This window comes from Urocampus carinirostris, chromosome 11, assembly GCF_059441175.1.
Source record: "Urocampus carinirostris isolate Australia breed hairy pipefish chromosome 11, RoL_Ucar_1.0, whole genome shotgun sequence".
NCBI lineage: Eukaryota > Metazoa > Chordata > Actinopteri > Syngnathiformes > Syngnathidae > Urocampus > Urocampus carinirostris.
Genome location: NC_142359.1, coordinates 38,828,088 through 38,852,878, shown reverse-complemented (window position 1 = coordinate 38,852,878; position 24,791 = coordinate 38,828,088). Strand labels below are relative to the sequence as shown.

General features: G+C 40.5%; 3 protein-coding genes across 12 annotated transcripts; 2 read left to right on the top strand and 1 right to left on the bottom strand.

The window, feature by feature from the left end:
- Positions 1-1,875: 1,875 nt before the first annotated feature.
- On the top strand, positions 1,876-11,434 carry LOC148357318 (uncharacterized). Of its 4 annotated transcripts, none has more exons than XM_088348442.1 (10): positions 1,876-2,197; positions 3,118-3,320; positions 3,397-3,495; positions 3,560-3,649; positions 3,732-3,842; positions 4,475-4,598; positions 4,678-5,389; positions 6,293-6,345; positions 6,954-7,162; positions 8,593-11,434. In XM_088348442.1, exons 1-10 carry the CDS (start codon positions 2,179-2,181, stop codon positions 9,352-9,354), a joined length of 2,382 nt encoding a protein of 793 aa, XP_088204568.1. In that variant the 5' UTR covers positions 1,876-2,178; the 3' UTR covers positions 9,355-11,434. The 4 variants fall into 4 exon arrangements, with proteins under 4 accessions (XP_088204568.1, XP_088204566.1, XP_088204569.1 ...); XM_088348440.1 differs by having other exon boundaries at positions 1,878-2,197; positions 6,942-7,162; XM_088348441.1 differs by having other exon boundaries at positions 1,879-2,197; positions 4,475-4,592; positions 6,942-7,162.
- Positions 11,233-20,242, bottom strand: apex1 (apurinic/apyrimidinic endodeoxyribonuclease 1). 4 transcript variants are annotated; one of them, XM_088348450.1, is made up of 5 exons: positions 19,988-20,242; positions 18,996-19,097; positions 18,772-18,938; positions 18,506-18,698; positions 11,233-11,979 (listed from the first exon to the last, which is right to left on the bottom strand). In XM_088348450.1, exons 2-5 carry the CDS (start codon positions 19,054-19,056, stop codon positions 11,465-11,467), a joined length of 936 nt encoding a protein of 311 aa, XP_088204576.1. In that variant the 5' UTR covers positions 19,057-19,097; positions 19,988-20,242; the 3' UTR covers positions 11,233-11,464. The 4 variants fall into 4 exon arrangements, with proteins under 4 accessions (XP_088204576.1, XP_088204574.1, XP_088204577.1 ...); XM_088348448.1 differs by having other exon boundaries at positions 18,996-19,130; positions 19,988-20,240; XM_088348451.1 differs by lacking the exon at positions 19,988-20,242 and adding an exon at positions 19,644-19,877.
- A 130-nt stretch (positions 20,243-20,372) lies between these two features.
- osgep (O-sialoglycoprotein endopeptidase) lies at positions 20,373-24,743 on the top strand. Of its 4 annotated transcripts, none has more exons than XM_088348444.1 (12): positions 20,373-20,514; positions 21,048-21,167; positions 21,243-21,362; positions 21,432-21,607; positions 21,669-21,764; positions 21,932-21,981; positions 22,052-22,130; positions 22,198-22,263; positions 22,326-22,416; positions 22,487-22,562; positions 24,518-24,616; positions 24,679-24,743. In XM_088348444.1, the coding sequence occupies exons 2-12, from the start codon at positions 21,053-21,055 to the stop codon at positions 24,716-24,718; spliced, it is 1,008 nt and encodes a 335-aa protein (XP_088204570.1). In that variant the 5' UTR covers positions 20,373-20,514; positions 21,048-21,052; the 3' UTR covers positions 24,719-24,743. The 4 variants fall into 4 exon arrangements, with proteins under 4 accessions (XP_088204570.1, XP_088204572.1, XP_088204571.1 ...); XM_088348446.1 differs by having other exon boundaries at positions 20,483-20,607; XM_088348445.1 differs by having other exon boundaries at positions 20,513-20,618.
- The last annotated feature ends 48 nt before the right edge of the window (positions 24,744-24,791 follow it).

Here is a 24,791-nt window from a genome sequence, read left to right as displayed (position 1 = left end):
GGATTTGCTGATGGTTTTGTAGTTTGGTTGGGACATGGTGAGTTTAAGCTTCATGCAGGCATTGAGGCATTCATCCGTTAACCGTGATGGTAGGGGGACTTGATGTATTTGAGGTGTGAAAATGACTGCTCAAATGAATACGTCGATCCAAACATGGTCAATACACCAATACTCACACGCCTCAGTGTGTGGTATGTGACTGGTAGCGCGTTCCAAGTTTTGAGGACCAACTCGTCTTCGGGTTGAAGTTTGTTCATTTCTGTCCTCATGTGCTTGCTTACCAACTCCGCTTTCTGTCGTGCAATTCTTTCCAACTCTTCATTCAGTGATTTGAACTTGTTCATCCACATCTTCAATGCAAAGGCAGCATGGCTTGTGTCGAAGTGCCGCTTTACATTCAACCGTTTCATCGATGCAATTTTGTCATTGCAAATTAGGCATACCTCTCCACAAAGGCATATTCTTCGGTCCATTCGTCCTGAAATGTACAATATTCATTATCTTTTTTTTCGTTTCTCCATCTTCTCTGTCGAAGGGTTAGCTTTGAGCTAATGACCAACAGCCAAGTGCCAAGGGTCGCAAAAGGGGGCGTGTACCTGTGCACCCAGCAACGGGCCAGTATTGGCCAACGTAGGGTATTATCATCCAATTAAAATAATAGACAATCGCTCATGCAACCGGAACTCTGCACAAGACACGAGCAGTAGAAAATCGATGGATCGATTTAAACAAAAGATAATTTTTTTTAAACCCCAACCTCAGATTTGCGAGCCATATATTATCATCAAAAGAGCCACATCTGGCTCGCGAGCCATAGGTTCCCGACCCCTGATCTAGGCATTACTCAGGTCAAACGGGCATGAACAGGTTTTCAACAAGGTTAAGCAATGATCCGGCAACGGGCAGTCCCAAAAGGAGCGTTTAAGTACTCCAAGAGCAATCAGTCCAATGCGTCTCAGCCGGTGTCAAGGGGCGGGGCCAGCTGGGCGCCATGACAACCGTGCAGGACATGACAACTTTAAATGAGCAAAAATATCTCCCAGTGGGAAAAAAAATCACAGTGTAACTGTTTTTTTCTGTTTTTTCTTTTGTGAGAAAAAAAAATCATTACAATGATGTGCAAAAGAAGAAAAAAGTGAAAGAAACACATTTTTAGGGTAGCCTTGGCAGCAAGATGGCGGACCAATCATGTCAGATTCCTTTAGGTGAGAGTCATCTCATGTCAGATGAATGTTAATTTCTTGACCACCAAGTACTTTCAAAAATGCATGATAGTTAAATGGTAAAGGGTCTGCATCTATATAGCACTTTTACAGGTCAATGAAGACCTCCCAAAGCGCTTTACAATGTACTTCACACTTACAATGTGCTTCACACGCAAACTCACACACCTATAGGGAGTCAGCCATGTAAGGCGCCTACCTGCTTATTGAGCATTAGGGATTCAGTGTCGGGCTTCAAATTATGTTCAAAACAATCTATGTAGGCAGCACGGCAGCGCAGTGGTTAGCGCTTATGCGGCACAGTTCATGTCTCTGGAACCTGTCATGGGTTCAAATCCAGCTCCAGACTTCCTGTGCGGAGTTTGTATGTTCTCCCCGTGCTTGCGTGGGTTTCCTCCGGGCACCCCGGTTTCCTCCCACATTCCAAAAACATGCATTTCAGGTGAATTGGCCGGTCTAAATTGTCCCTAGGTGTGAATGAGCGAATGAGTTGTCTGTCCCTGTGTGCCCTGCGATTGGCTGGCAATCAGTTCAGGGTGTCCCCTGCCCACTGCCCTGAGATGGCTGGGATGGGCTCTAGCCCCCCCGCGACCCTAATGAGGATAAGCGGTACGGCTAATGAGATGAGACAATCTATGTACACGTACGTTTTAGTCAGCACATGTGGGTGTAGTTTCTAAAACTACCTGCAGGTGGCAGTAAGGTTATACATTTAATCTAGCACTGCTGATAGCCCTGGTAAAGAAGACCGATAGTTAAACTCATAACATATTTTTTTTTACAGAATCTAAAGCAAGGTTCAAGTGTAGTCATTTTCATTCAGTGCTTATGTTTGTAGGTATAGAAATTGAATACTTATGAATAAGCAGCAATAGCAGACCACTCAACGGAACCGTTAGTGTTCGAGTGGCTAGCTAACCGGCGAGTTTTGGCTATTCGAAACTTAATCTAGAAGATGGAGTCGATTTCTGAAGGTTTGTGTGTCGTTCTTGCATTATCGTATTCAAACGGAAAATTGTTTACAATTTAGGATAACCGTGGCTTTTCTATTTGAAATACAACTATATTGTCATATCAGTCAACCTCAGCCATTTGCTTCCCTTAGTGATGATTAAATTCCCCTTATTAAGCAATAATAAACCTTACAAACACAACACAGCCCTATTTACCCACAGCAATACAGACTATGTAGATTTTCTTTTTTAAAAAAAACTCATCTTAAGTATTATTTTCATATTTTTTTCTTCCTAAAACACAATATGAAAACATCGGTTCGAAGATATATTAAAATTCCAAATGACAGCAAATTTTGTAACCAAAATCAATAACCTCCTGAGCCACAGTGATCACAAAAACTATATACTGTATCATCAATTTAACCAACATTATTACTTGGGTTTTAAATAATATATTTTAAAAATATTTTTCACAGTGTTCGAGATTTTTTTATGAAAAAAGTGTACCTTGGCTTAAAAAAGGTTGAAAACTACTGGGTTATTAAATATAGCAGTATATTATTTCCCGTACAAAAATTGTTATACGCTGTACACAATTTGAAATGATCAAAAAAGGTATAAAACACATGGGTAAGTTGAAGTATTATGAAACTATTTTACTTTTTTGTTAACAAAGCCCCATGCACCACTATGAAATTCTCCAACAAAAATACATGACTACATTTTAAACGTGATTATTCTTTCATAATGTATTTTTTTTTCAATTCATGTGTAAACGCAAACTTTTTTGTTGAGTGTGTTCACCAAGGCATCTTATTTATCTTCATAAATTAACTTCATTTATGAAAAAATATTCACTCTCTCTAATGAGAATTAATATAAGTTTCCTTTGCTGTATTCATAATTTTAGCTTGTGCATTTTCTATTCATATTCCCAGGTATTCCATTACCTGTGACATCACTCCGCCTATTGCTTCCACCGCTGCAGCTCCTATCAGCCTCAATGTGGCAAACTCTGAAGAAACAAGATGTGATGAGCTACTGGGATGTAGCAGACTTCATCTCGTTGGTCGTGGAGATCGTCCCAGAGCTCATTGTGTACAAGGACCGGATTCAGCTCGACCTGGGTTTAAGGGCGAGGGTGCGTACCATCTACAATAGAGAATTTTAGAGGTTTCGACTACAGTAGAATCATTCCCCTTTTTTTCTACCTATAGTACATTCTTGAATTGTGCCGAATGGAACCGCCGTTGAAATGTGACTTTATTCATTCTCTCTTGGACAAGTTTAAACAACAAAACTCTTCTGCAGAAGATGTAAGTTTTTGCCTCAGTCTAAATCCTTTCACTAAAGGTGTAAACATCATATCCTAAATTGCAGTTGAATGAAGCAAAAGAGGCGATGTTGCACTTCCCGGAGTTAGTCTTGGTTCTGCTCAAGGATCCTGAAGAGAGAGAGCACTTTTTTGTAGTAAGTCTTCATGAACATTATTTAAATTGTTTTTGTACGGCCAAAGGATTTGATTTGTGACACTTTCTTTATTATCATGAAGGAGCTTTTCCCGTCTCTTTACGGACCGGAGTATGACAGGGTTTTGAATTCCCTCTTTTGGGAGTTCCTCAGTAGCCTTTCTGAGTTGTTACCTGTTCCTGATTTGAAACAGGTGAGAATTTTATTTGGTTGAAAGAACTGAGCAGCACCACGGCTCTCCTAAAATTGCAAATATGGGATGTATGAAAAATAAAAAAAGCTGCTCCTTCCTAAAAGTGTAAAATAAACCAGTGCTTTGTTAAATGAAAAAAAAAAAAATATATATATATATATATATATATAATATATATATATATTTTTTTTAAGTTTTTCATTTTGACTCACTTTAAACAATAGAATATAAATTCTGGTAGTCATTATTGTCATTGGTTACAATGTAGTTTACATTTTTCACAAAGAGATTAGATGTAGACATGTAATAAATGTTTTTTTTTAAGAAAAACAAGATAAAGAAACAATATTAAAGAATAGTTGGATAGCTAGGCAATATTTCCATGGCAGTGCTTGTAAACTGGCCAAAGTTTTAATTTTGTCAGAACAATATTGCAATGAAAATTGTGTAGTAACATTATTAGCAACAAAAATGAGAATAAATCATATTAATATGAAATGAAATGAAATAATTATATATTTGTATGTTTTGCTCAATTATACATAATAAAGAAACCAAAACTAATTTTAGGAAACATGTAAGTTTTCCTTACATTTTTGCTTGTGTGTATTTGTTGGATTCATTGATTGCAGACTGTTTCCTGGCTCGAAATATCGATATTGGATGAAAATGTGAATATGTTCACCAAAGGGAATGACCTCAAGATGTTGCTTCAGTACCAAAAAAGGTTCCGATGTTTAAAGCAACAAGGTGGTGGTATGTTTCCAATTCAAGTTAAACTGTTGCTTTGCAGTTATTAAAACAGATTTTAATTTTCCCTAATAAAAATATTTAGTTTCAACCGCAACTGTGGGCGACAACATCCTTTCCTCGCTTTCTGCCTTCCACGCTTGCAGAATGGTAAAAGCTGAAGAGCAACCAGGATTTGATTCTAGCAGCCACAAATATGTAGCCACAGAAGACCAAGTGACGATCGAGCTCATTGCTGAAGTTGAAGTAGAATCGCACGAAGACACGACGAGAGACAACGTCTCTTTACCCTGTCACCATTCGGGCGGAGATGATGCGGTTGAACAAGTGAAAGAGTCGAGCGCAGATGTAGAAGTAAAAGTTGAAAAGCAAAGGAATGGTGTCTTACGGCATAAATCCTCGGGCTCCCATGACTGTCCAGACTGCGATAAGAAATTCAAGTTTGCGTCTTCACTTACAGCCCACCGTGTGGTCCACACAGGGGAACGCCCTTACCGCTGCTCCCATTGCGGGCGCTGCTTCTCTTTCCGTCAAGCCCTGAAGCGGCACAGCAACACTCATAAAAACAGACGTAGGTGTGATTGCGACATGTCAGCCTGCGCTAAGGTATCGGAAAATGTGTCTCTGGAGCGCGTTGATGACATCACTTCTCTTGCTAACGTTCGCACAAGCCTGCGCAAACGCAAACCCACTATGAAAATCCAGGTCCTGGACTTGCAGAAACACCAAACAGACAAAATGAAGCAGAAGGACAGCAGCCAGAGGACATCAGACATGAAGAGTTTGCCTCTCACTTGGTCAGTTGCATTCTTTCCGAATCAGGGGTGTCAAACTTAATTTTACCCAGGGTCCACCAGAGCTTTGTTGTTGTTAAGAATGGGCCTGTTCGAGCTTTTCTCCACAAGAAAAGCTCTGATAGAAATGTATGTACATACAATTTTAGATCTTATTTTGTGTAGCAAATTAAATAAATATTTTAGAACAGTGGAACGTTTTTATCAGAGCTTTTCTAATAACGTTCCACTATTCTTTTTTTCAATTTGCTACAAAATAAGATGAAGGGGGTTTGGTCACCTCATGACTCCCCATGACAGGTGTTGCCACACATTGGTTGGGCTTAGCGAGGGGGCTGTGAATCCCTTCCTCTGTATCAATCTCCCAGAAAGAGTCAAGAATGTGAGTTTGTTCTTAACTCTAGCCACCTCCACTAGGGGGATTTGGCTTATTCATACACGGTCTGAAAATAAATGATTAATAAGAAAATCAATCATTAATTAATTCATAATTCGTGTGGGCTACACTTTAATTAAATGAGCAGTGTGTATGCTACTTGAACACTATATGCCATTCTATTGTGTAGTGCAACCTAGAATCAGTGCTACAAAGTACATGAAGGAATACAAAAAACTACTACCATACCATTTTTTGTCATATTTTTAGCCCAGCCTTGGTCTGTTTTTGTCTGTATTTAAAAAAAATGCAGAATTACCATATAATATAATAATTATATAATTTTTGCTTTTTTGTTTAATTTTGTTTTCTTTTTAAAGGGACATGTGTAAAATTTTGTATCACGTAGTGGTACAAAAAATATCACAAGCCAGAGACAACTTTATTGTTTTGTATAATCCAATTTTCAATTGTTTTTAAATGATAAATACCAAGGGACAAATGTTTAATGCACTTTTTTTCTCTGACAGTTTAGAGCATTCATATGGGTCACCCTCCGTCTCAATGAATGATGCAAATGATGGTCAGTACTTTTACCATACTTATTTTCATATTTAAGAAAACATTTTGTTCGCGGACGTAATTTTTTTCAGAATCGTTTTTACTGCCATCAATTACAACGTAGTGTACATTATTCACAATAAGATTAGACCTGGCACTCCTGAAAAACATGGTAGTAAACGACTTTAAAGGGAAAAATATACGGGAAAAAATATGATAAAAAGAATATTAGAAAAGATAGGCTTTATTTACAAGCCTGGCCTAAGTTGTAAGTTCATAGTAAAATTCTACAATAGAAATAGTGCATTGATATTTAGCAGGAACATTTAGCCAAATCAGAATATTTTTTTCCCTATATATAGATATTTTTCTCATATTGTGCTTGTTAAGGGCTGTGGTGGCCCAGGTGAAGAAACTGTTGAGACTTTGTTAAGGAATCATTAATAATGCTGTCAGCTCTGTTACTGTAGCTCAAGCCGGCAAGTCTTCCAGACTTAACAAGGAGTAGCCAATGATTTCCGCGGTTGTGTTGATGACCTTCTGTAAGGTTTTCCTGTCTGCTGCCAAGCACCCAGCATACCAAACTGGGATGCCATGTAACTATTCTGTTTCTGTAAGGTTGTATTGCAGAGAAGAAAGATGACAAGATAGCTGAAGAAGGTCCTTTTAAATGCCAAGACTGCGACAAGACCTTCAAGTTTCTGTCTTTGTTGAAATCCCACCAGTGCATCCATACAGGGGAGCGGCCATTCTTATGCTCTCAGTGTGGACGCCGCTTCTCCTTTAAGCAGTCGCTGGAGCGACACAAGCAGATACACAAGACTGGTTGCGTGTCTGAGGTAAACCACCGCAAATTGGTTTAGCATGTTTCAGGAGGTTAATTAATAATTTCAATAAATAATTACTAGATGGATCAGTTTGTAGAGGGAAGCTTAGTGTTACTAAGTATCAAATTCGCCTCGCCTTTTTTATCGGGAAATGGCTAAAAAATCTCATTATCATTTTCTTCATCTACAATTTAATCATGACTTATTTTACATGGCAAAAGTTTCTGTATATTTTAATCAAGACAAATTGGACAAAACATAACACCAGGGACTAAATGATATAATTGAGGGATGGAAATGAAGATTGGGTATGGAGAGGGAGGAAAAAAGTTTGCCTAAACTTGGGTTAGGGACACTTTTGGGCAACAGGCGGTGAGGTAATTCTAATCAGATCAATATTCCCTGGATCGCATTCATATGCAATCTGATAACTAACCAATCAAACTTTCTCAGATCCTTTCTTGATCAGGAGGAAGAACCAGTCCGCGGAGATGGCTCAGAGAAATGTAGAAAAAGCCAAACAAAAACAAAAAACAGGATAGTCTCAAGCAGGAAAAACTATTCAGTTTCTGGGCAAGAGATTGTAGGCAGCAATCACGGAATCTCATTGGACTCGCTACGACCATAGACACACAGCATTTGGTGATCAAGACCAAACTAAAGGTGACGAAATGGCGGGCCTTAATTATTTTCCCGCAAGCCGACTTCTGGCAGAAAGCATTGTTTCACAGCAAAACCAGGCCCAAGAGAAATACAAAAGCAGTACGTAGACAGGAAAAACCAAAACTAAATGAAAAGAGAAAGGTCTAAACAAAAAAGAAGGAATGTTCTGGGAGAAACTGTGGTGCTGCTTGTCCCCAACAGAAAACAGAGAAAAGTTAAAAAGACCTCCTTACTTGTGTAACAGCTGGGCATTGCCCTTCGTGACGTCCATAGCAATTTCTCACCCACATTTGTGTGGTGGTGGTGGAGGAGGAGGAGAAAGCTGGTGGTGGAGGAGGAGGAGAAAGCTTTTTATAGTAATTTCTGCTTTGGTACATAAAAGTGAGTTAGCTGTCCAAACCATACACTGTGGGCAGCCAACAAGTGCCAATTGAGAGCAAACAAAACAGTGAAGCCCTCGGTAACCCTGATTTCTAATAGGAAGTTACTATTGACGACACAAGCGGAGAAAAACAAACGAAAAGTCACAATCGCCTGCCTACCTATAAGGAGTCTCTTTTAGAACTGGCCTAACATGTTGTGTTATTGGGATTTGCCAATTTGAAACTTTGAGACTAAATTTCTGGAGTCCCTCGGCATGTGTAATATTTTGCAACTTCTTTGTATAATTGTGGGGAGGAACACTAAATGTTCTGTGCCTTTGTTTTTTATTTAGGAATACCTTTTAAGATTCACTCTTAAAGCACAATTCAGTCCTTTTCTTTTCCTCTGCAATTCAGTGGGAGGAGACATCTAAAGTTGCAATGTTCCCGACATCGGCGTGGAAGTCTGCATTGGCGAGGCACGGTGAGGACACTGAAAAGGAAAGAACATACCTATGTGGCTGCGGCAAAAGCTTCACGTACCGGACAGCGCTCGCTGCCCACCTGCGCACTCACCAAAAAGAGCGTCCGCACGTCTGTGCCCAGTGTGGAAAGGCGTTCCTCTACAAGGGCGCCCTGCTCAACCACATGAAAATCCACTCTGAAGAAATGCCCTTCATGTGCTCTTTCTGCGGCAAACGTTTCAAGCGGGAGCGCAACATGAAAAAACATGAGCGCTGCCACACCGGAGAAGACGTCTACAGCTGCTTGCAGTGCCACAAAAGCTTTGTGTATAAGGCCACGCTCACCCGCCACCAGCTGACGCACTCTGGCGAGAGGCCCTTCCTCTGCTCCGAGTGTGGAAAGGGATTTTTCTCCCACAGCGAGCTCCTCAAGCACGAGCGCTTCCACACGGGACGAAGGCCTTTCTCGTGCCCGCATTGCGGCAAGACCTTCACCCAGTCGTGCTACCTGACCGTGCACCTGCGCTATCACACGGGCGTGCGGCCCTATGCTTGCGGTCAGTGTGACAAATCTTTCTTAAGCGCTACCCGTCTGAAGAGGCACGCGCAAACGCACACCGGAGAGAAGCCTTTTCAATGCACTGAGTGTGGAAAAGCATTCAGGCAGAACTATAACCTCAAACTGCACCAGAGGACACACAAGATATTCCAATGATAATTCATTTTTTTCCTTATCACAAAAGGCTTATCAACCTAGATATCAAGATATCTAAATTTATTATTTTACTGACATTTATGTCATGTTTGCAATGTAAATTGGGTTATGATGTGCAAAACAATCTCCAAATGCTTATTTATGTCATTCAAGACAACCCCAAACATTTGGTAATTTTAAAAAGGCCCAAAATTGCAACACGTTCTTTCCACATGAAAGTGAGAATATTCCAATTGTTGTGTTAAGAAGGCGTTCAAATTTCTTGTTGAGATTAGACCTCTTCTAGAATTTGGACAAAGTCAGGTGACATAAGCCATATGCAATTGCCAAAGTGTTGGATACATTTTATAATGAACCTTAAATGTACACTGATAAGCATAATTAGCTGAGCATGGTAAATGTATTTAAAGGCATGAAATGGATCAGGGGTTAAAAAGATGAGAAGTGTGTGGTGAAAATATGTTTCTTGTACACTGTACAACTCAACAAAATATTGAGATCTCCACCAACAGGCGCCATACACACATACACCTTGGGGATACGGCACGAAACCAAGATAAAAGCCTGGATATCTTTCTGAATTTGGCTAAATTTAGCCTACAGTCGTTTGCACGAGAGCAGGTTAAATTTAGCTTGGCTCAGTCAACAGTCATATTTTCTCTAAGTTAGTTTGCTCCAGACCAGCCAAATAACCAAGCTAAGATTAACCCCAGGAATATCTCCGGCATCACTAACGTCAATGCGTGAAATATTTATGGCAAAGACAATCGAAGATAGTTGCATAGGGCACCTGTTCAGTTAGGTTGATTAATGGTACAAAATACTGTAGTTTTGGGAGTGGCACTTTAGTGACATCCATTGGACATATTTAAAACTGCAGGTAATTAATGCTGCTTACTTTCCCCAAAACGTTTTCTCATTTGAACTACACAATTCACATGGGTCATTCATTTTGAATTCAAAACGGCCAATTTCGCTGAAAGATGAGGGTTTAAATGCCTGTATGAAATAGAACAAAAGATCCTTTCATTTACATTTTTCAATCATGTAAGAAAGTTTCTTTACACATCTTGATAGAGGAATTAGTGAAAAAAATGTAGGTGTTATACTTTTTTTTTACTTCAAAATAATTTAAACAAACCATATCCCAAATTAAAATAAATTTTGCATCTTTTAAGTTGTACCCAACTTTTTATGACTAAGTGACAATAGAGATAATTGAAAATTACAACGTTACTATTTACATGTTTTATTTTTTGTCGCACTTTTTGATTGCCAAATTTACGGCTGCAACTAACAATGTATTTTAATCTATTAAACCAGTTCAATTCAAATGTCAATCAAAGCACCAAAAACCCCAATGTTTGTCCATCCATTAACAATGCAATCTCTAACCTTTATAGTCAGGGATTTTACTTGATTTATCGATGCACTTCATTAAATTGTTAACTCATTAAAGCATACCTGGTACGATTTCTCGTATTCCCTCCAGGGCTTCTTTTTAGGTTTGTGTTTGTTGCATTCAGTTCATTATTACATGACTGCCACTTTTGTTTTTCACAGAGTTTTAAATGTTTTTCAATCATTACAAACTGAACAATTGTGGTTTGGGAGCTTTCTTTTCTATAAAAGACTGATCTCGTCTTGCCCATTTTGGCTCTAATCCCGATTGTCTCGGTCACTGGTAGCAGACGACATCATCGTAGATTGTTAATATTGTCGGTTTTGTACATATTGTACATTGGGTTTGTAACGTTTATTATTTCTCAGGGGGAGTTGCAACCTTTATTACAGAAGCAATTGGCTAAGGTTGACAGGTATGCAATTGAAACCAGGATGTTCATGGTACATATGCACACGTTATTTTGACCAAAAGGGTTTACACTAGAAATCAGATTTTTATTAGTGTGATACATGACATTACAGGACATTTTCCTTTAATTGTGGCTTCTAATGGAATAAAAACAGACGGGTCCCATTTATCTTGAAACTTCAAAATACTAATGTTTAATCTTTACAGAGCAGTCTAAAAAGAATTTAGTTTTTCTAGCTTTGAAGAAAAGAGCATTATGAAAGGTAGCACCTCAAGTATATGAGAATGTGCGTCAGGCTACACATTAATGTGCAGTGTGATAGGGCAGTGGTCGCTCCCCATCGCTTTGTTGCGGATCTTGCTGTCACAAAGCGCTGGCACGAGCGAGGACGACAGCAGGAAATAATCGAGGCGCCAACCCACGTTCTTAGACCTGGCGCTCATCATGTAGGTCCAGAAGGTGTAGGCGTAGGCCTGCTCCGGGTACAGCTCCCGAAAGCTGTCTACGAAACCGGCCTCCAGCAGCTTGCCGAAGCCATCACGCTCCTCTGGGGTGAAGCCAGCGTTCTTCTTGTTTCCCTTAGGGTTCTTCAGGTCTATCTCCTGGTGGGCCACGTTGAGGTCACCGCACAGCACCAGGGGCTTCTGCATGTCCAACTCGCTCAAGAAAGTGCGGAAGTCCTCATCCCAGGTCTTGCGGTAGTCCAAGCGCACTAGGCCTCGGCCGGAGTTGGGCACATAGGCTGTCACCAGGTAAAAGGTGGGGAACTCAGCAGTAATGACGCGGCCTTCTTTGTCGTGCTCCTCTTTGCCTAAGAACAAATTGCATGGGTTCAATTGCTGCAATTAACAACTACAGACGCTCCCCTACAAACAACCATTCGACTTACGATAAACGGTGTATACGAACATTTTTTTCGGGATGTCGAAAAATATCCAGACATTGGTCTAAGTTACATTTAGTATTGTGTGCACCTTTTTCCGAGTACAGGACGGTACCGATGTGTGGCGCTGTGAAAGGTCGGTCACAAAGCATCCACCCTGAAGGAAATAAATCCGCTTCCTCGTCCTAGTTCGTGTGTAAACATTCTATACTGTCTATAGTATCTCCAGCGTGCTAAGAACTTTGACATTTTTATTGTTTTATATCTCGTGCATCCATTCAATATGGTTGGTGTAAAGTGTAAAGAAGAGGCAAGACGTTGCTTTTGAAATGAAAGTGGAAAAAGAAATCTTGATGCCGTTGAGAAAATGGTTGGATCGCTTTTTTTCAGCCACTCTAACAGAGCAGGACCTCTTGAAGCTTATCTTCCAAAAGTAAGTTACACATAACTTTATTTCTCTGAATAGAGCATATTATTTTGTTAAATGTTTATTATCTAGTACAAAACAATACAGGTTACTTATATAAACCTTAAACATACAAAATATAGCAATGAAGCAACTTACAAACAAATTCAACTTACGAACAATCTCGTTAGTAGGGCGGCGTCTGGATTTTAATAGTCAACAACTATTAAAACAGTTAGTTGAATTGGATAAGTAGACATTTTTCTTAAAGCCCCAATATGTAATATTTGACCACTAGATGGCACTGTGTTGTCTGGTGAGAGCAAGGGCCAGTGCCATACTACACAATGTGGCGTCATCCAGCCGGCGGACATGGCGGGCACCTAAATATGGATTAAACTGTAAAAGAAGTACAAATTTAACGACCTATGAAATTTATATTGCAGTTATTGCCAAATATTCACATCAAGTTTTCTTAGTTTTTTTTTACTGACAGAATTTTCTTAGTACCACTAGGATAACAATATTACACCTTGCCTTTAAGCCTGAAGGTGATTTCTTTATGTGGCAAATCATAATAAACGCATGAATTACCACATTACTACATAAACTACATTTATTGAACCCACAGTGGATTCGTACAAAAATTTAACATAAAAACCTCATCTAAAACAAGATCAGTGCTCAGTCAGTAGAAACACAAATCCTGTATTAACCCATGTCCATTTTTAGGGAAAGGCAAATAAAAAAATAAACTAAAATCAAGTTGATATTTTTTTTATCCCCGTAATCCAGGGGTCTAAAACTCGCGGCCCCTGGGATGATAGTTGGAGGCCCCCGCCCTAACAAGAGAGTTCAAGGAACAGTGTGTATAATTTGGCCACTAGATTTAGAAGTGCAACCGAATACGAGTGCTAAAAAACACAAGGTAGAATAGAAACCACGGAGACTCAAAGTAAACATGGGGTACCCGCAACAGCAAGATGTCAAACAATTGTATCATCTTCCGTTAGATGAGGCTCGTGTTATGTAAAACAAATAGACATTTCTCAACCTCTGGGTAATTAAAAACAAGATAAATGTACATGATGTATTTATGTCAATTATTTAAATCAATATTCCTTTTTTTCAATGAATGAGTTTTGTTTTTACCTCTACTCCTAGAGTTACTCAGTAATACACGTTGGCCCTTTAAGTGCAGCCCTATCTAATCATAGATTAATTTATTAGCGATATATTTTCATTGGAACTCGTGTTTTTTAAAATTACTTTTTAGATCTTACTTACTTTCTTCAAATTGTGAGGCGCACCCTATCATGCACTGCAATCTGTGTGTGCTGAGGACACAATGAGAGTGTGTGGGAAGTGTGGGCATCACCCCTAAAGGGTGAAGTGTGGGCGAGTACAGTAAGACCTCGGTTATCGCGGTTAATGGGGACCAAAACCACCCGCGATAAGTGAAAACCTTTGCAGTACACCCCCCCTGTATACAGTACAATACAGTACACCATATGGAATACGGTTAGAGAGAGAGATTCTTGTTAAACAATCAAACAATAAAAACAGAATTTAACTTACAATAAGTTCTTTTAAGCGTCCAGTAGTTGATAAAAAGACCTGTGCAGTACGATGAGGTAATAAAGAAGACTTGCTCCGGGACATATCCATTTTCTTCGATTATTTGTGGAAACACATCCTCAACGGCGCAGTGGTTAGCGCTTGTGCGGCACAGTTCATGTCATGGGAACCTGTCATGGGTTCAAATCCAGCTCCAGACTTCCTGTGCGGAGTTTGTATGTTCTCCCCGTGCTTGCGTGGGTTTCCTCCGGGCACTCCGGTTTCCTCCCACATTCCAAAAACATGCATGTCAGGTGAATTGGCCGGTCCAAATTGTCCCTAGGTGTGATTGAGCGAGTGAGTTGTCTGTCCCCGTGTGCCCTGCGATTGGCCGGCAACCAGTTCAGGGTGTCCCCTGCCCACTGCCCGATGATTGCTGGGATGGGCTCCAGCACCCCCGCGACCCTACTGAGGATAAGCGGTGTAGCTAATGAGATGAGATGAGACATCCTCAACATAACGCCTCGCTGCTGCTTTGTCGGCAGAGGCTGCCTCTCCATATAACGACACACTCTTAAGTCCGACTCGCCTCTTAAACTTATCAAACCAGCCCTTGCTGGCAACAAACGTCGTATGTGGTTGTCGTGGGCTAGTCTGGCTTGGGGTACCAGGCTGGGGATCATCTTCGTCGCCGTCGTTATGTAGAACGTTGTCGTCACCACTCTCAGGCGCCATAGCATCATACAAAGATTTAGCCTTAGGGGCCGGTCACACAGACATTTGCGGCTGAATCACGGCCAGAAATTTCTGCCTTTGAGGCGGACGCCAATGGACGCACTCAGATCGCCATTCAGACGAGATACAGCGGTGCTTAACACGCAGTCGGAAATTCGCGCGCAGGTGGCAGCGCGAAATTATTTGGCACTGCTCAAATTTTCAGAGCGCGGGCACACAGCCTTTCACGAGCGTACTGAGGCTGAACCACGGCCAGAAATTTCTGGCCGTGAAGCAGATGCCGTTGAGCGCTGTTGGACGTTTAAAGACCGCCATATAGACGAGATAGAGCAGTGCTTTACTCGCGGTCGGAAATTTTCATGTGGTTGGCCGCGTTCAAAACTTTTGAGCTGCTCAAAAGTTTGAGCACGTGTTAAACCGCGTGCCGCACACGCGGTCAACACGAGGAAATGACGCGGAAATGACGCGCAAACGACGTGCTCTGGCCGCGGCCAGGGCGTGCTTACACATGGGTAGGACGGGAAATTTCAGCGGGTAATCGTGGGTGGAGCATGATAATAGCATGTTTTGCGCCTGTATCGCGGTGTTATTACGTGAAATTAGCGTGTTACGCGTGTGACAGTCAGACGCCTTTCTCCGCGTATAAACAGCGCGAATGCCGAGCATCAGTTGTGCTCGTGACGTAAAGGGGGTTAACATGGATCCCCGTCAGCGTAGTTTCTCTTCATTTCGAATAACTCTTTCGGTGCATTTGCAATGGTCGCAACAAGGCTTTGAAGACAGGACCTTAACTTAGCCTTTTGGCCGAGAGTAAGAATCCCGGCTCCTAAGCTTTGTAGCGTATTATGAAATGATCGATAATAGATAGTGATTAAAGAATATAGACCAACAACACCTAACAACCCCCCCCCCCCCCCCCCCCCGTCAATGTAGTGACATCGTCTTAATCCAATTTCATTTCTTGACATTTCTTTTCAAGATAATAAAATAAAGATGATGCTATTGCTTGATATCTTGATTTTCACGGGACTGTGTCGTGTGCGATTATAATTTTTACAGCCCGGTGCTGAGATTTGCATACCCTCGCTACTACAAACACATTTACCTCGTTTCATCTCACTTTTAGGGAAAGTAATGGCCAACATAAAACTAAAACCACTTCGTCTTGCATTTGTTGGAAATGAAATACAACTTAAACCATTCCGTTTTTGTTGTGAACGTAATCGAACCGTAAATTCTCCCCCCCTTGCGTGAACGCGCATTCTGCTGCGCTTCCAACGAAAGCGATCGTATTCTTTATAAAACGCTTATTAAAACTATAATGCGTGCTAATTATAACAATTGGGAGATCCTTGTCTATATAACGCGTTTATTTAAACAATAAAGTGCGATCGTGTTCTACAAAATGCGTTTGTCAACGCGGATGAAAAAGTCACCAACGTCAATGCACGCTTCCAACAGAAGCGATCGCAGCAGAATGCGCGTTCACGCGAGGGGGTGGGGGGGGGGGTTGGCTGTGTTGCGTAGGAGTCGGATTTGGGCACAACACCGGCTCCACACGAGAAAATGACGCAGAAACGACGCGATGAGGAAGCGGAACAGTCGCCGGCGTCTTTTTTCCGGCCATACCACAGATGAACGGCGAGTTGGCCAAATTTGCGCATTTTCCATCCCGGGCAACCACGGGCAAAAAAAAAACGCAAAATTTTAGCCGTGATTCAGCCGCAAATGTCTGTGTGACCGGCCCCTTACCTCGGATTAGGTTAGCATCCAGGCTAATTTTCTTCGCCCGACAATCGTGAATCCAAATGACCAGTGCATTTTCCATTCGCACCATGGTCTTATTTTGGGTGTTAACAACCCTTTTGGTATCTTTTGTGAAAGATATTGCAGCCGTTTTGCGGATGTTCTGGTCTTCTTTCTTTATGTAGCGTACCGTGGATTCGTTAAGGCCATATTGTCGGGCTACATTAGCATAGCTATTTCCCGCTTTCAATTTGTCCAGCAAACTCACTTTTTCGGTAATTGATAGCATCTTTTGCTTCTTCTTAGGTTCACAAGCGTCACAAAGGGATGAAGGGCGTTTAGGAGCCATCACGAGGACTTCACAAAACTTTAAAAATCACCGCGAGACAAAGGCTAACTACAAGTAATGGCGAGAAGCGTACTGTAGCAGTAGCTCAGAAGGTAGAGCGCTCGTCTTGGGATCAAGGGATCCCAGTTTGAATCCCGGCTCTTCCGTGTTACATGTCGAAGTGTCCTTGGGTAAGACACTGAACCCCTAACACCCCCAATAAGCAGGTTAGCGCCTTACATGGCTGCAAGGCCGCTATTGGGAAATGTGGAGCACATTGTAAAGCGCTCTGGGAAGTCATTGACTTGAAAAGCGCTATATAACTGCAGATCATTTCATTTCATTTAATTTCATATTGTGTTGTACGTATAGTAAGCGCACAAGATATGCGTGGCATACCGTTTTGAATGGGCCAATGGGGTGTCGAGTATTCAGCTGGCCAATGGGCTTTCGTTTATGGCCGTGACGCTTGCGTGTACGTGCATTTCTTCGTGTTTTAAAATTTTGTAAAATGATGCAATTACTAATTCTAATTGAATATTTTGTTTTCAAATTTTGTAAAATAATGTAATTTCTAATTTTAATGTAATATTTTTCATTATTATTATTATTTTTTAAATTACTAATATATATATATATATATATATATATATATATATATATTATTTTTTTTGACCGTTACAGACCACGAAGCTCTGAAGCCGCGAACGTCGAACCGCGAAGTAGCGAGGTCTCACTGTATATAAAACTACGCTCACTGCAGTGCTTAATGCTTAATTAGGATTTTTGGGTGAAATCCCATGTCTTTGTGAGATTGTTCACATTTTCAACTAAATGCGACCTGTATGCAATCTTCTGTGTGGACGCGGCAAGTGTCCCACATGCGCAGAAGAGGACACATGAAGTCACACGCAATCCACTCAGCGTTTACGGACGAAAGAGTTGAAGGAAATAATGGAGCAGTAGATCATCCAGTAAAGTACAACAGTAAAAAGACTTTTCAGACCCTGCTGTGTATCACTTCTGTGATCTTTTTTAAAATTTGGTGTTTTACTTTTTAATAAATAGGTAACACAACCAAACTCAGTTTTACTCCCACTGTGTTTTTAAATATCCACACTCGTATGCTAGTCTGTGTTGTTTTAAGGATTTTCAACACTTTTAAAAAAACCTCACTTTTGTCGTTTTTAACATTATAACCACTGATGTTAGTTCTTCGGCATGTATACATTTAATTTCTAATATGTTTCTCAGGCACAGTCTGGCATAACGCTCAGGTTGTTCTCTTTTATAACGAAATATATGTGAATAAATGTAAAATGTATGTCATCAAACCCGTATTAGCATGAATGTTATTTAAGGGGAGTCTGCTTTGCAAACATAGTCTTTTTATTTGCTCAATCTAAATTTGAGAAATTTTGGTACGCGTATATGATGCTGACACTGTCATTGCTGTATCTCATCATTCTCGACAGAGACGCTATTGCGCATGAGCGACTCACAGCAAAGATGATATTTATGTAGATATGTCTCCTTCTGTTGGAAAAACGTGTCTGGCGACAACAGACGGAATGGAATTCATTGTCGACTATTTATATTATCGTTTTATTGTGTACGTCGACCTATGGTTGCAGACCTACTTTCGTTACCACTTTGTCACATTCAACTCTAATCAGACTCACCAATGCCATAGGTGACCTTGATGGGCTCCGTCTTGCACAGCATGGCGACACCGCTGTAGCCTTCCTTGTCGTCTGACACGCACCAGTACTTGTGCGGGTACTCAGGCATGGACTTGATGTCATCAGGCAGGGCTTTCTCCGAGCACTTGGTTTCTTGAAGGCACAGGACATCAGGATTCTCCTCTCGTACCCACTAAAGGAACCAAGACTTGTGAAGGAGAGGGAAAAATCAATGCGGCTTATCTTTTGCTCGGATCATAACTCACATCCAGACCGTTCTTCTTCACCCAAGCTCTCAACCCATCCACGTTCCAAGAGGTAATCTTCATGTTGGCGTCACGGCCATCTTTGCTGGTCATTTTGTCTGGAGGGTCTTCATACAAAACGGGTGGTTCTGGTTCCTTGCCTTTCTTTGCTTTCTTTGTTGTGCTTTCTGTCAATTCAGCATCATGTTAGGATGTGTTTTTTCAAATATGTCATATGAACAAACCTGATCCGGAGTCATTGTCCCCTTCTGCTGTTGCCTCCTCTGCCTTCTTGCCTCGCTTCATGCTCGAGTTTGCTCGGACAACAGAAAACACACTCCGAAGACCTGAAAAACACACGCACCGCAACAGGAGTTCCGCTGGGAACCCCAAAATTTCTCATTTAAGGGACACGGAGTAGCATTTGACCACTATTGAATATTGTAGCGCAACCAATCGAGTGCTACAAAACACAAGGATTAAGCCAAACTACAGAGACTCAAAGTGACCAAATCGCATCATTTTTCTTTCTCGTTTTCTCTTCTAGCCTTTTACAATGTTTTGGGGGGTAACTGGAGCAGCAATATAGAGGACAATTATGTCAACTTTCGCGAATAGGGCCTCATGTAAAAAAAAATATTGGCTATCAAGTATCCCCCCAAAAAAATCACGTTTATGAGATTTAATGTATTTTTGCTCATTTATCAAACCAATAATTTCATTGGATATGTTTGTTTTAATATCAGTGAGCGGTGCCAAATAATACACAATGTCCATTTAACATTTTCAAAATTGCACTTTTTTTTTTTTTTTTAGAAACATTAATATCAATAAATGGTTTTCTGCTGATATAGCCATGGAGTTGAAATAACGCATACAAGTTGTAATTTTACCAGAAAATGATGAAGCTCGTTGCAGGTCGAGGTGAGATTTAATATTTTAATAAAACATTAGGCTACAAATAAATGCACTGAGTAGTAATGCGTCTCAGGCGCTAAATTCATCTATTTGAATACCAACTACACACGCAATTCACGCTTAATTAGCACTTAGGCAATCGCGGTGCTGAGTGAGCATTCGTCGTAACAAAGACAGCTGCTTAAGGCCTAATCAAAGACAACATTAGAATACTTTGTGTGTTGATCCATCGTGCTAACACCGAAACTCAATGGTGCAATTTTAAATTATTCTCAAAGTGCACTCGAAATACTATTTTAGAGCATGCAGACACTCTTACTTGTATTCAATGCAAGATGTGAACTCCCAGACACGCTGCACAATCACACTCTGACTGGCCCTCACACCCCCAACATTCATACAAAGCTAAACGCGGAACTACAATGGCGGGGAAAGGTGGCTAATGCTAGTCATTTGACACCAATGCCTTGCATACAGCTTCATGAAAAGTAACAAATGTTTCACGCTGTAGTATGAGCAAATAACGTGATTTTAATACATTTGTATGCGTTTATTTGCACATTATTACATCTACCCACGCATACGTAAACGTACGTATCCTATTGTTTGCCCACGTGCGCCTCCAAGTTGGCTTCTCAGTGCCTGATCATTTTTCTTAATCCTCTTTTATGCTTATAAAAACTTTGAAAAGTGCTGCATATTCACGGAACAAATTAAAGCTTTGATTTAAAATAAAGATATTTACAAGAGGAAATTATTTTGTTGAAAATTTACAAACGGGCGAATCTCAACTAACTTTTTGGGTCCTCGTGATTTGACATGTTACGGGTCGGGAATGTAGTCAAGGTAAAATCACCTCAGTCGATACGTTAAATGAAACTTAATTTGAATTAATTTAGTGTCTCGAAAATAATTTAACTTCCTTGATTGACAAATACGGTAGTTTTCTGGTATGTTCGGATTATATTTCTTACCCGTCAACCTCTACGTTTGCCCCGTATTTTATACTTTTTTTTATCTTTTCAAATTGTTTACGCCGTATAACAATGTACGTGTGTGAGAAAAAAATATATGTATACTGCTACGTATAATAAGCAACACTAAATTTACTGCAAGTGGGAAACGAACAGAGGAAGATAGCCAAATAATTGTTTGTGTCGTTTACTTTGTTAATACACTTATCCTCGTCTTTATTCTACATAAATTGTCTTGTTGTGAGTAAATAGGGGCCCGTTGTGTTTTTAAGGTTTATTGTCGCTTCATAAAGGGAGCAATTGGCTGAGATTGACAAGTTGAAACAACGTTAGAATGCCAAGTGGTAATTAAGAATTGTAACCCATTACTGGACATTCAATATTTTCTGTTACATTTTTATGCAGCTGCAATGACTGTGGTAATCGGATTCGAAGGTAGTGCCAATAAGATTGGCATTGGAATCATCAGGGATGGAGAAGTGCTTTCCAACCCTAGACGAACTTATATTACACCCCCTGGAGAAGGCAAGTGTCTACAAAACGAACCTTCGTTTTAAAAGCTTATATTAATGCATATACTCTTTACTCCACACTAAACAGGTTTCCAGCCGAGTGATACAGCCAGACATCATCGTGCTGTCATACTAACCGTCCTAAAAGAGGCACTGGAGCAAGCAGGGTTAAAACCTTCCGACATTGACTGTGTAGCATACACTAAAGGTTGCACTGCATGTGGACGTAGTGAGGAAAGTCAAATTGTTTATGATGCTCTTCTTGGTTTCTCGAAAGGTCCTGGCATGGGTGCACCCTTGGTCACGGTAGCTCTGGTGGCTCGCACAGTCTCCCAGTTGTGGGGCAAACCCCTGATCGGGGTCAACCACTGCATCGGCCACATCGAGATGGGTCGACTTATCACCAAAGCTGAAAACCCCACCGTGCTTTATGTCAGCGGAGGGAACACCCAGGTTTGTAACATTTTTTTGTCTTGAATGTTTTCTACATATCTGTTGATTCACTCCTGTTTAGGTCATCGCATATTCTGAGCGGCGGTACCGAATATTCGGGGAGACCATCGACATCGCTGTTGGGAACTGTTTGGACAGATTTGCCAGAGTTATCAAGGTTGGACATCCAGCATTTTTATTTTGATGGTAATGTTTTTCTATGTGGACACAAATTTTTCCTCTTCGTTTATCATGGAGTGCCACGTGTAATTTTGTTGTAAACAATGATGATTATGTTATCAAGACAATAAAGACAATTCTAATTGTAATTGTTTTTCTCTGCAGATTTCAAACGATCCCAGTCCAGGTTACAACATCGAACAGATGGCCAAAAAGTAGGTGGCAGCACCCCACTGTTTAAACCTATTAACTCTACTTATTTTTTCTTTAAATTGTTTTATACAGAGGCTCTCAATATGTTGAGCTGCCGTATACTGTAAAAGGAATGGATGTGTCGTTTTCTGGGATATTGTCCTATATTGAGGTCAGTGGTTTGAATTATTTTGTTATTTTTCACTAAGTAAATTAATTAGGTTGTGATGCTATAACAGGAAGCTGCTAATAAAATGCTTAGATGTGGCCAGTTTACAGCAGAGGACTTGTGTTTCTCCCTTCAGGTAAAATAATTGAGTTATTTAGACATGTTCTATGTTGTTGTTTATCTGAGTATCTTTTTCAGGAGACAGTGTTTTCAATGCTGGTGGAAATCACAGAGCGGGCCATGGCTCATTGCGGCTCCCAAGAAGTTCTCATTGTTGGTGGTGTTGGTTGTAAGTTTGTCAGAAGATGAGCAAAAAAAAAAAAAAAAAAAAAACTTTCCACAATAAAATGTATACACAGGTAACCTGCGTCTACAGGAGATGATGGGAGTCATGTGTGAGGAAAGAGGCGCCAAACTTTTCGCCACAGATGAAAGGTAGATCGGTTCTAATTACATCTCATGCAGGGGTGGCCAACTTGGTCCTCGAGCACAGCATGTCCTCCATGTGTTGGAGGTTTCTCTGCTCCAACACAAGTGATGCCAATTTTCTGCTTGTTAGGAAGCTTTGTGAGCGCTTGATAAAGATCCAGGTGATTGGAATCACCTGTGTTGGAGCAGAGAAACTCCGAACACATGCAGGACATGTGACTCTGGAGCACTGGGTTGGTAACCCTATGCAAGTCTGGCTTGATCCACAATGTTTAAAACGGGGAGCGTCACATAGTGTAAGCTTTTGACTGATTAGCACAAAGGGCGATCAGTATTTCTGAAATAACATTACTGTTATTCAGAATCACTTTTATTATCATTGTATTGCTACAACAACATTATGGTTGTACCCCAGTTGGAAATATACAATATAAAGACTAAAATAGAAAAATATTAAGTGTTCACCTCGGAAATAAAAACTACCGTATTTTCCGCACTATAAGGCGCACCTAAAAGCCTGTATTTTTTTCAAAAGCTGACCATGCGCCTTATAATACAATGCGCCTTATTTATGGATCAACATTAAGTTTTCCAACTAACTTGCAGCCGCCGACTCGATTTTCCCCCGAACGCCAAGTAGTACGCGGTGGATGGTGGGATTTATTTACCGGCGTTTCATTGGCTAACCAATGTGTCAATCATCAGTTGAATCGATCACTATTGGCTAAAGTTATTCGGAGGTCAAGAGGCGGATCCTTCTTATCATTTACAGACTGCCATTGGCTCAAACGGCAAACAAAGCCTGCAATTGGCCGAAAAAGATGTGTCAATCATCAGTTGAATCGATCACTATTGGCTTAAGTTATTCGGAGGTCAAGAGGCGGATCCTTTTTATCATTTACAGACTGCCATTGGCTCAAACGGCAAACAAAGCCTGCAATTGGCCGAAAAAGATGTGTCAATCATCAGTTGATTCGATCACTATTGGCTAAAGTTATTCGGAGGTCAAGAGGCGGATCCTTTTTATAATGTACAGGCTGCCATTGGCTTAAACAGCGAAACAAAGCCTGCAATTGGCCGAAAAAGATGAATGCGTATAGCATGTGGCCGATGGCATAGAGAAAGCATTTTTTTCTATTCTGTATTTGTAAATATTGTATTCTCCTGGATTTACTACCCTCACGGATATAAGAGGACATTGCCTTCACATTATTATGAACACAATGACTTCGGTGAGCTATTCCCGGTTTTATATTGTCTTGTTTCAGACTGAACTCGATGTTTCTGTGATAAGCGGTGCAGATAATGGATGGAATGGAGTGTCTATTTTTAAATTAAAGTCAATTCCAAGTGTTTATTGTCATATGCACAGTAAAGTTGCGAGCGAAAAAGAAAATAGATACGAAGGAATGGTTATCATTTCTTGAATCCCAAGACTTTAACCTTCCGAATGATGGAACGATGCATTTGAGTGACATCTTACGGACACCGCATTCGCACGTGTTCTCGACACGTATTTGCGTCTTTGCAAGCTTTGGGAATGTTAAGGGGGTAATAAGTTGGACTGAACTATCTGACTGTTTTGTCCACGTTCCCATTGTAGCGCCTTATAATCCGGTGCGTCTTATATATGTCAAAAATAGGACCAAAAACTATTTTTTCGGGGTGCGCCCTATAACCCGGTGCAACTTATAGTGCGGAAAATACGTTATACCCAAACGTGCATTGCAACAACAAGTCAAAGTGAAAACTTATTTTCACAAAATTATAGAAATATAAACAGTACAGTGTAAACCTTTAACAGTACAAAACAAAGTAGTTTTCCTGCAATAAAATACTTATTCTGCACAATTGTTTTAAAATTATGTCAAGAGTAGATTTTATATGTAATTCGATAATATTCAGGTCTGGAGCTAAAATGCTCAGTCAAACACAAAAACATGTTTTGCATCACACTGCAGATTCTGCATCGACAATGGTGCCATGATTGCCCAAGCCGGCTGGGAAATGTTTCGATCTGGACAAATCACACAGCTTGAGGATTCTTGGATCACACAGAGGTAAACACATTTATTTTTACTATTCCTGGATATTAAAAAAATATTCCTGGCTGGTGTTACAGGTACAGGACCGATGAAGTGGAGGTAACATGGAGAGAATAATAAAGCCTCTACTCTTTGCTTGAGACCGGTTGAAAAATGTCTGTAATTTACATGCCTTGCTCTACATTCAGGG